The following is a 16451-nucleotide window of genomic DNA, read 5'->3' as shown; positions in this document are numbered from 1 at the left end:
TGATTTTAAAAATCCATCCTCTTAGTCTCTCCTCCTTTGAGACTCCAGTTCCTCTTAACTAGATTTCTTATCCAAAATCCAATGGACCATCACCAAATCTCCTTATTCATAACCGTGGTTATTATAAAGATGCTGAAATGGATACTGCATTTATAAACTTCCTCTGAAAACTTTTTAATATAAAAAACTTCAAACATAAACTAGAGTGAATAGTATAGTGAACTCTCTTGTGCCCATTGTCCCCAGCTTCAATAATTACCCAAATTTTGGCAATATTATTTCATTTATCTCAATTTTTGTTATTATTATTTGCCAGGGTATTTTTAAGCAAATCCCTATGTCATATAACTTTACCCATGAATCAATACCTTTCCTTGACAAGGTCAAGTCATGAAATGGTCTAAGCTGAAGACATAAATTGAATGTGGAGCAAAGTTTCAAAAATGGTTCCTTTTTGTATATTGGGGGAAAAAATCAGTGCTTGCAGAACATGATCTATTAGGCAGGTGTACTTCTTAGAATGTTTTACTGAAGTATTTTTAGCATAATTACTCTTTCTGGTCTAGATGCCACTGTACAGATAGGCAGAATGACCTTTTGTGCTATGGTCTCCATAAAATGAGAAAGATGCTACCTTCTTTTTTAAAAAGTCATATGAGATAAACACATGGGCCAGTTATTTTTCTGACTTTAAGTCCTCATTTTTTTCCCCTTCCACCATAAGAAGTGACTTTTCAGTTTATGCCCTAGTTACCTTCTGTAAACATGTCCAGTTCCACCACCAGCTCGGTGTCCCTGAAACAGTTCCGCCTCTCGTGATCCTGTAGACGACAATGAGGTCATTTCCCACTTGCTTCTTTTCTGAAAGACACAGCTGGCTCAGTCTGGTCAGCGAGTCTCACGGCTGCATTTCCTGCGTCACCACAGTATTTCAAGTGACCCCTTCAGAACAGATTGCATCTATGTAATAGCCTTCCACAATAAGACTTCTACACTCAAATGACAATGGCCTTTGATTGGTGTGCCCCTTTCTCTGGACCAGGATTGTTCTACTTCATACCCTTTCAATAACTCTATCTCACGGAAACTTCAGATTTTCTCAAACCACGCATAAGAGATTGTCCTCCAACCAGTCCTTACCAGGAGTATGGCATTGTTTATGGTAGAATTCCTTTGGATTTTGTACAGATCATATTAATTCATAAATTACTTGATCTCAATGTTTCATGTTTTGCTTTTTTGTTTGTTTTTGATTCATTTAAAAAACTGCTTTTGTCTAAACATTTTACTGAACAACCTGTGGCCTACTTAAAAATGTACTGAGCAGAGGCAAGTATGAAATCTAATTTCAAGACCCTCTGAACAGTCTTTCATGATACACATACTTTCCTTCACATAAAAGAAAACTCAACACAATATGAGTTTACTCTTAAATACGATTATTTGATTGAGCTATTTCTCTCCACTGCATACCCCTGGCACCTTGCATGCTGCTTGCTCATAACAGGTGCTTATGCCAGCTATCAATTTATTGCCTTCCAGCTCCAAATCCACCCTTCATTGCCACGTGGTAGGATGCTAAGCGTTGTCAGTAGAAGGTGCTGGAGAGACAGTGGAGGAGGAAGTTTCTCCTCCTGGTATGGTGTTGCTCTCTCAAAAGGATGCTGCAGCTCTTGGTTTCTCCATTATCCAGCCCCAGCAGCACACATGGCTTCTCCAGCATCCAGAAACTGCTGCCCAATCGGCTTCTCCAGGTCCTGGCTCCTGCTGTGCCTGGTGGCCAACGGGGCCCAGGGCGGGAAGCTCCCCCCAGCACTCCCTGGGATGGCTCTGCAGTGAGCATCCCCAAGAGACACCTCCCTGTGAGCAGCTACCCTGGAATCATTCCAGGAGGCTTTGTGGCAACTACTGAAATGTGGCTCTCCCCCAGGGGTCAGCTTTCTCTGGCACCTCAGAGGCAGATTTCCTGCAAGTTTTGTTGGCCCAGCACCACATGACTTCCTGCGATCCCGCAAGCCCCGCTGCTGTGCGCCTCCCCACAGGTCTGGATCTTGGTCCTGGAGGCCTCTTCCTTGGATGCTCTGTCAGCACTAAGGGTGTGGCTGGTCCTTACATCCACTGTTCATGTTATTTCAAGTTCTCTTGCTTTGTGACTTTCCAATTCCTCATCACTCCAATCCCGTTATAATGAATATTTCTTTTAAAAAATATTTACCAATTTGAGGGAGGGGGGGGGGGACCTAAATGGTTACTGGCATATCACCAAACCAATTTTGTGTTTATTTGCTGTTACTATTTAGAGTTACATATTAAAAAGGGAAAATTGAATTGTGTATGACTATGATCCCATGCCATTGAATTAATTCATCTGCTCTTTAATTTATTCACTCCTTTACTAAAAATTTATTGAACAACTAGTTTGCCACGCACACACAAATAGATTTCTTGGGATAATGAGAGTTGATAAATAAGCATAGAGAATCCAGATGATCAAGTCAATAGCAATTCCTTGAATATCATACTTCAGAAATACTAGAGTTCAAGACTGCCTTTAAAAGGACAAGAAAGCTGAAACTGGTTTGGCTCAGTGGATAGAGCGTCGGCCTGTGGACTGAAGGGTCCCAGGTTCGATTCCGGTCAAGGGCATGTACCTTGGTTGCGGGCACATCCCCAGTAGGAGGTGTGCAGGAGGCAGCTGATCGATGTTTCTCTCTCATCGGTGTTCCTAACTCTCTATCTCTCTCCCTTCCTCTCTGTAAAAAATCAATTATATATATATATATATATATATATATATATATATATATATACATTTTTTTTAAAGGACAAGAAAAACTGACAATTCTGGTCCAATGTAATATTTTGGTACAGCATTTTAAAGATCTATCAGTATTTTACAACCAGATGTATTAATCACATCTTAGAGAACCATGATGGGAAATAGTATACTCTCTCCATTTTAAAGACGGAGAATCTGAAAATAAGCTTAAGAAACTCAAGACCACAGCCCACGAGGAAAGGGAGAAAGTTAGTGCAAACAAACCTATCCACTGGATAAATCTCTCCTTTACTTCCACTGGAGTAATTTTCAAAGCTGTGCTTACCATGCTGAAATTGCAAGAGAAGAAAACCTCTATCCACAACCTTACTACCCACCTAGAAACGGTCTTAACACATCATCTCTGGGCCTGTTGTGGAGCAGATGCGAGTGAATGACCACTGGAGCCCAGACCAAATTAAAATTTAGGGAGCCTTTATTAGCCGGGCGGCCGGACAACCCGGTAACTACTCTGCCATTCTCCACGCAGGGAGAACAGAGAGCAGCAGCGACCCTTTGTGTAGGACTGCTTTTAAGCACATTAACCACATCCAGTTTTTGCAGAACAAGTAACCCAAGACAAAACAGTTTTTCCCAAGCAACGTCAGGATCATGCCAATGACGACCATGTTATTCACAGGGTCATCCTGTTCTTCAGAAAGCTGACAGTGTTCTATGAAAGAAGGCTACGTGCTGGGAAGGGGCCATGAGACCATATCTCAAGGCCTGGCCTGGTGTCAGCACTGACAATTCTATCTGGGGCATACTCCACGGCCTCAGTAGTGCTCAAAAATTCCCACTCTCTAACAGGCCCAGGTATAAGCAGTTTTGCTCATATTCTGCCCAACTCCTACAGGAGACCACATCTTCCCAGGACTCGGGAATTACAAAAGTTGTTTGAGTTCACACTCTGGTTTTAAGTGACAAAGACCCAGCTCAGGGAAATGGGCTCACATACAAAGGGAAGCTGGTCTTAGGCACATCCAGAGCCAGGAACCCAAACACCATCAGGACACTCTCTCCCTACCGCTCCAAATACATTGGTCGTTGTACTTTAGCTTCCTTCTCTCCTGCCAGAGCTCAGCTGGTGGGGTGTGTGTTGGGATTGGGGATGCAGAAGGGAGAAGGGGTGTTGGCATCAGACTCACATTCTCATGGCTTAGTGACTAGAAAGGAATAAGACGATTGGCTTCTCTTTCATTTTCAGTTTTTAAACATGGGAGAAACAACCTGACTGGGACATCCTGGGTCATATACCCCTGGGTATAACCACTGTGGACAGAAGACAGGTACCAAATAGGCATGTCCCAGGCACGCACCCAGTTCTTGGCTAGGGGAGAGCCTCTAATAACACAGATGCTAGGCAGACTAGCACTGGAGCCAGTGCAAAATGCAAGCAAACTCAACACACCACTAGAAAACTAACCAATGTATGTGTATCCTAACGAAATGTCAGATAAAAGCAAAAAATATATATATTAACATATGAAGCTGGGAATAGCCAATTTTTATAGACAAATAATTGGCTCTGATAAGGAACAAAGTGCAAAATTCATTTAGGTAAACATTTCATTTGTTCTTTCATAAGAGACAATATCTTTTTTTTTTTTTTTAAAGTCCAGAGATGGAAGACGCTGATGTGGCCTTCCCATACTAGCAGTTAGCAGCTGTGCATCACTGCAGGTTGCCCAGGACCAAACCAGAGAGTCGGACCTGCATTACCACCATTTGTCCACCATCCAGAACTGTAATGTCAGTGCTGACATGTACACATAAGGAACTGTTGGACATTGTAATTGGGTCTCAAAAGAACTGTTGGCCCAGAAAGAAACTCACTACAGACCGATTCATTTGCCTGTCACCATAACCATTATTGCTTGTCCCATTTTCGGTTCTTATAAGTGTATTTCTAATAGCACATGATCTCACTCATCTAGGGGAAATAATGAACAACATAGACTGATGAACAAGAACAGACCCAGAAACAAGGAGGAATGGATCAGACTGTCGGGCCTCAGAGGGAGGGTAGGGGAGGGTGGGGGTAAAGTGGAAAGATCAACCAAAGGACTTGTGTGCAAGCATATGAGCCTAACCAGCGGTTAAGGACAACAGGGGGGTGGAGGCATGTGTGGGGATGGGTGTGGGATTGGAATGGGGGGATGAGGACAAATATGTGATACCTTAATCAATAAAGAAATTTAAAAAAATAAAAATAAAATAAAAAATAAAATAAAAATGTAACTACCAAAAAAAAAAAAAAGAAAAGAAAAGCAACAACTTGATTAGAAGCAGAAAAGTGTGCTGACTTTTGTTGGCCATTCTACCAATTTCTGTTGTATAGTTCCCATGTGTAGTCACACCATTCCCAAAAGAGGAAAAAAGACAATCACACCAATATATATAAACTTGAAATATTTATTGTATTTCTTATTGCGTTTCTTAATATCCATAGCACTCTTTAATCAAGAATATAAAGTCATCTACTTAGGTTTTGCCTTTTAAAGTTGAGAACATTCTCAGAAACACATCATCTTGAAGTAACAGACTGGAATGATAAGCAAATAAGCTTGCAAATAAAGCAATCATCAATATCATACATTTTTTGCAATCATAACTCTAACATAGATATATATTATTCTCTAGACTTCACAAATTCTAAAGAATCCATTTTGCCAGTACTAGGAGTATGCTTTCAACCATGAAGCTGGTAGAAAAGACTATTTTATATATTGAGTGTGCTTCTACAAAAAAAAAAAAAAGCCTCTCTTCTCCCTCTAATACCGTGCATGACACAACAATAGCTGTATATGAAGAGAAAGTGACTTTCAATGACAACCATCACCCAAAAAACATGAATAAATCCCTATATCTGGAGCCAGAGGAACAACACAGTGCCCTCTGCTAAGCCTGCCTCTGTCCGGCAAACAGCATTCTGGCCCATCTTCAGGGTGCCCAGACTTTTCACCCTATTTTTTGCTGTGTTACCCCTGGGGCAACTGTTCGGTACTGAGGATACCTCTGAGAAGTTATTCCTTACAAAACCTAATCCACTATATTTATTTTCTAATAATAGAAATTCAATCACTGCTCTTCAAATCCTGGATTTGCTCATCCTTACTTCCCCTACTTGCATAGAGTTGAATTAAAAGTACTTTGTTCAAGGAAGTAGTCTGGTCAGAAGCAAACATTGTTCTGTAGGAAAAGGTACTCAAATTTAGAAACTTTTCTGACAGAAATAAGAGAGCCTGAAAAGAATTAAAAACAAACAAAAAAAAAAAACACACCTGTGCATTCACTGTGACTATGGGGATTCATGATTAATTATCCCACAGCCCTTCTTGGCTTAAGAGTAGGTATTGTTCAAGTAGCCCACTGTCCTCAATAACATAAAGACTCTTAAGGACCATCTGGATCTATACGAATACTGCACTGCTTCACAATGAGGAAACTGACTAGATGAGTGGGGCACTGGCAAAACACGGTTGGTTGGTCGGTCGGTCAAGGCAACCTTAGGTAGGATGTCAGCACCAACAGGCCCTGCACCGTGAGTCTCCTTCCTGCACCAGTTACTCCTCCCACATAGCCATGCTCTTGCCTCCCTTCTTAGGCATCTATTTAGTTACAGAAAGTGTGGGAGGAAGACAGGTGCTCTAGGAAAACAAGATGGAATCACACAATCGGAGGATCTGAAAAAAAAGTCAGAGTAGGCCGAAGGAAAATCAATCGTTAAGACAGCATTCCTCCCAATCAAAATTCACTTGCATGTTATCTTCAGGACCCGGTACAATGCTGCCTTGGTTACCCTGCAGGAGGGGTCACTTTTCTCCCTCACTCTTTTTCTTCACAATTTCTTTAGGAGAAAGAGTACATCAATGAAACTCTTCCTCCGGGCCCATCTTGATGCAACTGCATGCAACTCAGTGTACGTACCACAGAAGATGGAGAAAAATTCAATGTGAGCACCAATTGTAAAGACATCCTTCTAAGCACTGATAAAGAAAATATTATAACCATATATACTGAGTGGCCAGGTTATTATGATCTCTGAACGCACAATAATCTGGCCACTCAATGTATATCCTATATAATAAAAGGCTAATATGCAAATTGTCCCCTCGACCAGGAGTTCGACCAGCAGGCAGGTCGGCCAACCACCCTTGTCCCCTCCCCCTGGCCAGACTGGCTGGACCCCACTCGTGCACGAATTCATGCACTGGGCCTCTAACACACACACACACACACACACACACACACACACACACACACACACACACGAGGGGTCAGATTTTATGCATTCAGAGATCATAATAATCTGGCCACTCAGTGCATATGTTATTTTTTTGTTCATTAAAATATCATAGCACGCTTGAGAGAATAGGTTGTATAAAGCATAAAATGCTAGAAAAATCTAGTCAAAAGCTGCTTGTTCAGTATACAGTTATGCTTACTGAAACCCTATGTGGTTAAAATGAAAAAACACACAGTCTGGGACAAATGTTTATTCCACGTTTCAAATTGTGATCTGCTGCATTGGCATGAGTTTTGGTGAAACCTGGTAAAAGAAAGAGAAAAAAAATAACCAAATTATGAAAAACCTCACAGTGCACACATCTTTCCTTTCGGTTTCTAAATGTGAAGGATATAAACAACACTGAACATCGCCTCTCCATGAACATCACCTGGAATTTCCTCATTTTTCCACCCTAAGCCAAGACAGAGAACTCCTTTTCTGCTTCCATGTTGTGTATAGTAGTTCTTAATGTTCTTCCACAATAGCTCTTAAATTAAGGACCATTAAGATCGAAACAAGGGGGTGGAGGAGGAGCAGAGGGAGACAAATAGGTCCAGATAACCAAGCTCTGTACTGAATGAATCACTGCACTCTGAGATTACTATCTCTGAGACCTCACTGAAAACTGACATTCAGGCACACATCTCAAAATCCTCAGAACAGGTCCAGTCAATCCACAGATTTGTTCAGTTAATATAGTCTTTGATTAACTGAATACATGCAGGGTGGGGCAAAAGTAGGCTTACAGTTGTTCATATGGAAAATAATACAATTAATAAATAATAATGTAAGAATAAACTGTGTTTTGTGTACTCACAACTGTAAATCTACTTTGGCCCTACCTTGTATTAATGAAGAGATGTACAGTCAATGAAAAAGTTTTATCAGAATGTTCATGATCAGAATGAAAATGACATAAAAGCAGTAAAAAGATTCCAAGTTATTACAAAAAAAAAGAGGTAATAGCATTAAAAATATCAAATGTTGACTGTATTTATGTTCGACGTACAGAACAGCAAATGCATTCCTAGGAGTCTTGAAGCAGAGAAACATAAGCACAGGTCTACATTTAATGATGGAAGAAGAAACCTCAATGTAGGTGGTCTGGCTTCATTTTCACAGATCTTTCAAGAAGCAATTCCAGGTACACATTTCTTCAACCTGGCAAATATCCACCAAGTCCTAGTAAACAGCAGTCTTCATGGAATGCACAGTAGAAAATATTAAAATTTAGGTGATATTTTTGAGCCCCTAAAGGATGTGGAGATCAAAGTGGGCCTAACTAGTATGGGCCTTGAGAAAGAAGATGCCTACTAAGAAGGGCTCCTGTTGGCTAACTGGGCTAAACAAACAAACAAACAAACAACAACAATAACAAAAACACAGAGCCTAGCAGCCATTTCTACACAGGGGCCTATCACACAAACTGCACTTTAGAGAGAAACCTGCACGAAACTACCCACCTCTGCACTGAATTGGCTGCCCGCACAGTGCTTCTGCAATCTGAGCAGAAAGGAGTTCATGGACTCCCTATTTATTTTTATTCAAGAAAAAACTATCTTAAATATAATAATATTTTAAAATATATTTTTATTGATTTTAGAAAGGAAGGGAGAGAGGGAGAGAGAGATAGAAACATCAATGATGCGAGAGAATCATTGATCGGCTGCCTCCTGCACGCCCCCCACTGGGGATCGAGCCCACAACCCAGGCATATGCCCTTGAATAGAATTGAACCTGGGACCCTTCAGTCTGCAGACCGATGCTCTAGCCACTGAGCCAAACCAGGTAGGGCTTAACTATAATAATATTACATGCAATAAACATTAATATTTCAAGAAAAAAGGGATTTTAAATATCATATCAAAACTGCACTAAGATACTTTGGTATCACAAAAGTTGTAGGAAATATTAAAAATCTGCAAATAATAGGATTACTTCTATTATATTCTAAAATATTCCCTCCCCTCCCCCCGGCTCTATTTTTGTTCATCAGTTTATGTTGGTCATTATATTCCACAAATGAGTGAGATCATGTGATATTTATCTTTCTCCGACTAGCTGATTCCACTTAGCATGATGCTCTCCAGGTCCATCCATGCTATTGCAAATGGTAAGAGTTCCTTCTTTTTTACAGCAGCATAGTATTCCATTGTGTAGATGTAACACAGTTTTCTAATCCACTCATCTGCTGATCTGATAGGCACTTAGGCTGTTTCCAAATCTGAGCTATTGTAAATTGTGCTGCTATGAAATAGGGGTGCATATATCCTTTCTGATTGGTGTTTCTGATTTCTTGGGATATATTCCTAGAAGTAGAATTACTGGGTCAAATGAGAGTTCCATTTTTAATTTTTTGAGGAAACTCCCTACTGTTTTCCACAGTGGTTGCACCAGTCTGCATTCCCACCAGCAATGCAAGAGGGTTCCTTTTTCTCTGCATCCTCTCCAGCACTTGTCGTTTGTTGATTTGTTGAGATGGTACCTCATTGTTGTTTTGATTTGCATCTCTCGGATGATTAGTGATTTTGAGCATGTTTTCATATGTCTCTTGGCCTTCTTTATGTCCTCTTTCAAAGACTCCTATTTTAACCAACAGGACTAAGGCTTTCCCCATCCAATCAGAGTTGCATAGCTCTGACCAACAAGAGTGGTTCTATTCTGACCAATCAGGACAGTGCCTTTTGGACCAATCAAACGGCAAGGATTTGGAGTCCTCATTTGCATGAGAACAGCTCCATTCTGGCTCTGGGAGTGCATTTTCCCTTCCTAAGGTTGTGTATCCCTAGCTGAGCTGAAACACGGAAGATGTTTCACCAGAGCAGAGTAGAATAGACCAGCGCTGGCCAGAGCAGACTGGCACAGAATGGAGCAGACCAAAGAGCAGCAGAGCAGCACAGCACAAAGCAGACCATAAAGGAGTAGAGCAAGGCTATCTAGCTGGAGAGGGGCCTGGCCCCAGGGCACCTGGCCTTAGGGCTGCCTCAGGCCCTGCTGTATCACAATTGAGCTATTTTGCACTGAATAAAGTTTCCTTCTTCACAGCACTCCAAATTAAGGGTTCCTGTTGGCCTTGAATTGGAGCCAAAGAAAGCATTTTGCCTTCCAGAATAAATACTTAATATTTTTGTTAAATTGAGGAATGAACAAATGAAGGAATGAGTGAGTGGATTAGGTAAATTTCAAAGAACTGGAAGAAAGGTTTCTAACAGAGGTTAAGTCAGTATTAAAAATAGGAGTAGACAATTATTTGGGCTTGATGAGTTTAATATTTTTAGTTCATTTATACATTATTTCTGTATTAGCGTATCACAATGTTAATAGTTAATATCCCTTTTCTATTTTTCTACTAAAAGAATGACATGGCCAGAATAAAAAGGATCAGTGTGCCTTGGTATAGAGAGCTTAGAATAAAGGAGAGCTCATTCAGACTTGCCAGTTCTGAGAACAGATATATAATAATAGACAAAATAGGAGACATCTAACAAGTAGATACAAGTCACAGCTCATATTTGCACAGAACTTCGACTCTCCAGAAAAGAATAAAAGACATAAGGACTCTGAGTATTTAGACAGTGTCTCTCACAAACAATCCTTTAAAAACTACAACAACAACAACAAAGCATCTGTGGAAATAATTTAATGAAATAAAAATTTTGCCTTTTTTGAAAGAGTCTTTATAAAATTTCCTTTAAAAGCACACAACGCCTTAATTTCTTAAACATCTGATCCTTTCTCTTGTCATGTTGGCCCTATTTTGAGCTCTTAATTTCATTTATATGCTCAATGTAGAGACTGACTTTTATGAGAAGGTGAAACTTTATACACTGTGACGTAGCCTCTGTGGTGTTTTTTAATGGAAACATCTACTAAACAAGCATTTTTTATTATGTTCTCTCACAGTCTCATCAACATTGAAAGCCCATGCAAGCTGAAGCAGATTATCCTGCCACGGTGATACATGGGCTAAGCATAAGACTACATGATTTTAGTGCAGAAGATAAGCCAATGATTTGTCTTCCCAGTCCACTGAAATCCCAAGAGCATACCGTTTAATCCTGGTATAATGCCAGTTCATAATAGATATTAAGAACATAAATTTATTCAATGGGGCAAAGAATGTCTGCAGCTGGCTTCTTTCAGATCCCACTGCAAACATACAAATAAGTAGTACTCTCATGTAAGCTTATGCCACGGGTGGTTTCAGTGTATTTCTGCCTGGAGAACAAGACCAAGACCCTTGGGAGTCGGAACTGTGCCAATTTGTTCTGTCTCATTCACATGTCATGGCCTTCTGCAGGGAGCATGTACTGCTTTGCTCTCGGCCACGTGGAAAGCAGCTCAGATGTAAAGGCTCGTCTCTGTGAAGAAAGCCTACGGTTTTCCAAGGCTGTCTGTAACTGGGAGCTGACATCTCTCTCACCTCTAGAGTTCCTATCTGAAAAGCCTGTTGTGGCCCAGAGGGTAATGACTCAGTGGTTGAGCATCGACCTAAGAACCAGGAGGTCACAGTTCCATTCTGGTCAGGGCACGTGCCCAGGTTTCGGGCTCTATCCCCAGTGTGGGACAGGCAAGAGGCAGCCGATCAATGATTCGCTCATCCTTGCTGTTTCCATCTCTCTCCCTCTCCTTCTCCCTCTCCCTTCCTCTCTGAAATCAATAATATATGGCTGTCCACCTCAGCCACACTCTCCATTCCAGCCTCAATCATAACAGTGTTATTTTCACCTCTGCCTGTCCGGCTCCTTTATCTCTCTCAATAGATTCAGAACTCAATCCCCAAGAAACACAGAGGGAAGTCCCTTTCTTTATAACAACTGCATTGTGAAGGAGAGGGATCATATGGAACAAGGTCTCTGTCCATTATAAATTGCCTTCTCTTGCTGTGAACCACTATTGACCAGAATATTATTTTTGGAGTGTGATGCAAGTTCCAGAAATAGAGCCAATTATTTGTGTTTCTATGACAAACTTCCCACAGCCTCCTTTAGTGTTCCAGACATATATGACCCTTAAGAAGCATTCCTACCAAATGAAAAGCAAATTCTTCCTTTTGGATGACAATATCATGAATATAACTCATCATACATTTTTTTGGTCTTTAACAAATTTTTTATGAAAGCTGATTCAGGTAACACAGATAGGATGCAATTTTCTTCCACAGTTTCTGTGCTGCTAACTGTACTGTGGTACACAGCAGAGCCTTAGTAATACTTTTTTTTAAATGGGCAAATATTTCATTATAATGATTATTTTTTAATACCTGGAAACTACAATTTTGTATCTGATGCTGTCATATATTTTCTTTTTCTTTGAAATTCTCAGTATTTTCTCAATCAGCCTATAGCCACATTCTGTATATTTGGCCATTCACTTGCCCATATTCTTATTAGATATAAGGGACATTTTAGCAACACATTTTCATAATTACTTTGACCTCAGTTTTTACCTTTTTTTCCTTTATTATGCAGCAACTTGGCTATTCCCTTCTAGAACATTCACTTTCAGTTATACAGTGAAGACTGAGTGGGTTTTTTCTCAAGCAGAAACTTTGAGTAACATGCACATAGACCCGTGTGGACCAAAATGCTACCTATACCATCATAATCACATGGATAGCTTGTGAGTTATAACACAGAATTATCAAATAAAGAGATGCTATGCTCAGAGTCCTTTTATTATTAAAAGTATCTCACTGATAACTCAGCTATTAAGCAGAATGTTATATTAATCAGAGTGTCCGGTCCCTAGACAAACAATCCACTACATGTGATTTCACCTGCCAGGGTCTAAAGCCATGCCATTGACCATCAGATCCTCAAAAAGCTAGTTCTTTTGTCAGGGTGGTTCAGCGATGCTACACCTTTTCATTTTCAGGACAACACTGACATACAAATTAACATTTCATCTTAACGGCCTAATTTGGAGGACAATGCCAATGTCAAAAGAGATAGAGGGGTGATACTGTAATAAAAGAGGAACCCCTGATATATTTTTCAATGTATAAAGGCATGGAAACTGGCACTTTAAAAAACAACAACAGTAAAAATCCATCTTTTTCATTCCTGATTTATGGACAGGACTTAAAAATAGGCTCTTCCTTTGTATACTCTCTTCGGCAGCAGAGAACTGAACACTGTATAGATCTCAAATATGCTACCTGCTGAAAGGCGCTAACTCATCCACACAGTGGAAAAAATGAAGAAAAGTTCATTAAGTAAGAATGGTTTGCTTTTACCACTGGATTAAGGCATTCTAAATAGTTAAAGTATAGGCAAATCCCATTTTTACCCCCTGAGGTTATTGAAAAGGTAATTAAACATGTGCCTTTTGTGTAAAGCATTGCTGGCAGACTTCTTTTCTCCCAAGAGAAATTTGAAAAAGGTTAATAGACAAAGACCTTCATACAGTAGCAGAAGCAGGTAAATGTGGATAATTAACTATGCAGCAAAATTGTTTTTATGGAAATCTGTTATGCATGGATAGGTACCGGCCAGGCATGTAGCACCCAAGGAAGAAATGTATGAGCTATTTGCATGACTTATCAAATATGTTTTGTTAAACTACTTTCTCCAGGATCTGTAGCTGTGACATTTCCCCTCATTATAAATATATTTCATTTTAACTAGTAGATCTGTTCTTTAAAAGGTATGTAAGAAGCAAATTCTTTTCCTTCATTTTCTTCAGAGCCATCTCACCTTTACTTTTGATTAACTTCAAATGGACTGAGCCATCCCCTCAACTCCCATTAGGTAGGTGATTGATAAATAAGCACTTATATTAAAGGGCAATTACTTATATTGCAGTATTATTCTCTTTGTTTCAAAAAGGGATTTGGAGATTTCTTAAATGGATACTCCCTGAAGAACTTATCTACTTTGTAAGTCAGAGTTTTATGTACTAAACTTGTCTTCAAATGTAGGATCTGCCTACTTTGTGACTATAATCTGGCAGTGTCAGAAGCCCAACATTCTAATAACATCAACAGATGGAATAATCAGGCATAGAAGCTACTCAAAGAGAAATTCATAAGCCACAGATGGGCTTAAAAATAAGGAAGTACCAATTCTCTGTGCGCAGCTCACATTGTTCAGTCAATCAAGTTTAGCTACGGCTGATGTGTAACCCAAGAAGGGAGGACTGCAGGAGACTTGACAGAGAGTAGTAGCTTAGAGTTCAAGCTCGCTAGACCTTCTGTTCCAGCAGCTCCTGGTGTCCTTCCCCTTCCTGCTTCTGACCCCAAACTCTGGCTCATGAGTCACAGCCTATTCCTGCTCCAACCTGCTCTCATCTGGAGGCCCCCTTCCCTCCACTCCTGTTCTCTGCAAATGTTCACAAATGAATGGTTCATGTCCTGTAAATACCCATTCATCCAGCTGGTGACATGGGGTAAGTGGCTGGATTGTTCACCGAAACACTTACTGCGAAGTCACACCCAGTGCTCTTTTTGATGTCGTCCACTGTCAGGCCTTCCCAGAGTTCAATCAGAGTCAGCCCCTTCTTGCTGTCCACGTCAAACACAGCCTGTCGGGGCCAAGAACATGACAATGACGATGGCTATCACAGTGATTATTTTATAGCACAGAACAGAAACAAGCTCTCAAGTTCTTAAAGGAGAGACAAGACCCAGGACAAAGATTCTGAAAATCAGCCATGATAAAATGTCAACTGGGATTCTTACATCTTGGGTAGAATAAATGCCAGCTCCCTAATTGGCAATTAGCTGTGGAGCACCATTGATGCCAGGAACCAAAGGAGTGTTGACTATTGATGTCATTTGCTACTATTATAACCAGGTTTTTGTTTTGTTTTGTTTTAAATATATTTTATTGATTTCAAAGAGGAAGGGAGAGAGAAAGAGAAATAGAAACATCAATAATGAGAGAGAATCATTGATTGGCTGCCTCCTGCATACCCCTACTGGGGATTGAGCCTACAACCTGGGCACATGCCCTGACCTGGAATTGAACCGTGACCTCCTGGTTCATTGATCAATGCTCAATCACTGAACCATACCAGCCACACATAACCAGTTTTCTTTTCTTTTTTTTTTATAATTACTTTACTTTGGTTAGGTCCAACAGTTCTGGTCAAAATTTCAATTTGATGATTAGTAATGATTTGAAGGAAGAAAGAAATGGGGAAAAGTAAGGAGGGAGGAGATATTTGGAAGGTAAAAAGCACAGGAATGAGAGGAAAAAGCTTATGGATGCTCCTGGATAAAGAGTTACAGGAAACAAAAGAAGGTGCTTGGAAATGAATGCTCAGTAATTAAAGCAAAGAGCTGTCCTGGCCATGAAAGACCTCCACCCCCAGGTAAATACTAAACCTTTCCCTGTAAGTCCTAGTAAGAGTACACAGGTCCAAGAGGACAGACAGCATAGTGTGATAATCTCCATCTAGAATGCAAATCAAATGAAGATGCTTATGTTCAGAACAAGAGAAGGCCAAGCTCACCCTAAACATTCCATTACAATGCTCTGGTTGGTAACACAAGGTGAGGGTAGTGCCCATTGGTAAAGCTTGACCTCTGCAGGTAGACTCAACCTGTTGTAGATTTCAGGTAGATTTCAAACACATGCTGTCACACTCAGTTCTATGACAACTGGAGTGGAAGCGGCCCACAAAGTCACTTACTATAACTTCCCAACCAAGAATTCTTCAAAACATTCTTCTAAAATGGTTGCCAGGGCTCTGCTTAGGAACTTCCAGTGGCAGGAGGCTCACCTGCTCAGGCAGATGCCTACGGATGGGAAGCTCTGAGAAGTCACCTGCTCAGGCAAATGTCTACGGATGGGAAGCTCTGAGTAGAAGTCACCTGCTCAAGGCAGATAGATGCCTACGGATGGAAGCTCTGAGTGGGAGAGCCACGCTGCTTCCCTGCGACTCCAGCGTGCTGGGTCTCCAAGCTGGCCTCCCTTCAGCAGGCATTTCCTCTTGGGGTTTTCATGGTCAGCTTCCTCTTGCTCAGACTTAAGCATTAGGCGGCGCAGATCATTCCTCTTCTGTAAACTGACCTTAAGTTCAATTATTATTTGAGGGTTCGGATCTTTACTTTCAACTAGCTTGGAAGTAAACTCTACACTGTCGCTTTGAAACATGCTCCTGGTTAGAAGGCTAATCTGAACACACAGCATGTAGAAGGAAGAACCGTGGCTTAGAACTTTGCAATCTTGGTGATGCTATCTTCACCTCTGAAGATGGATATCAAAAAACTCTGCTTCCCAAGACTGTCATACAGGTCAAAGAGACAAACAAATCACACCCTGCACACCTGGCATCCTGCCTGGACACAGCAGGACATCACAGGGGCTGCTACAGGAATGCCCTTTCTCCTTAACA

General features: G+C 40.7%; 1 protein-coding gene and 1 long non-coding RNA gene across 3 annotated transcripts in view; both read right to left on the bottom strand.

Moving 5' to 3' along the window:
* Positions 1-821, bottom strand: part of LOC114227803 (uncharacterized) — a 54855-nt gene extending 54034 nt beyond the window's left edge. For both annotated transcript variants that reach the window (XR_003613884.2, XR_008555724.1), the window contains exon 1: positions 755-821. This is a non-coding gene — a long non-coding RNA (uncharacterized LOC114227803). The remainder of the gene's footprint in view (positions 1-754) is intronic.
* A 6481-nt stretch (positions 822-7302) lies between these two features.
* Positions 7303-16451, bottom strand: part of OXCT1 (3-oxoacid CoA-transferase 1) — a 119206-nt gene continuing 110057 nt past the window's right edge. The window contains exons 16-17 of the mRNA XM_008155618.3: positions 14532-14633; positions 7303-7370 (exon numbers count right to left, since the gene is read on the bottom strand). Of these exons, the coding sequence (XP_008153840.2) occupies positions 7329-7370; positions 14532-14633 (144 nt within the window). The 3' untranslated portion in view covers positions 7303-7328. The remainder of the gene's footprint in view (positions 7371-14531; positions 14634-16451) is intronic.

The sequence above is a fragment of the Eptesicus fuscus genome, chromosome 4 (genome assembly GCF_027574615.1).
Source record: "Eptesicus fuscus isolate TK198812 chromosome 4, DD_ASM_mEF_20220401, whole genome shotgun sequence".
Taxonomy (NCBI): domain Eukaryota; kingdom Metazoa; phylum Chordata; class Mammalia; order Chiroptera; family Vespertilionidae; genus Eptesicus; species Eptesicus fuscus.
This window is presented reverse-complemented; position numbering and strand designations above follow the sequence as displayed.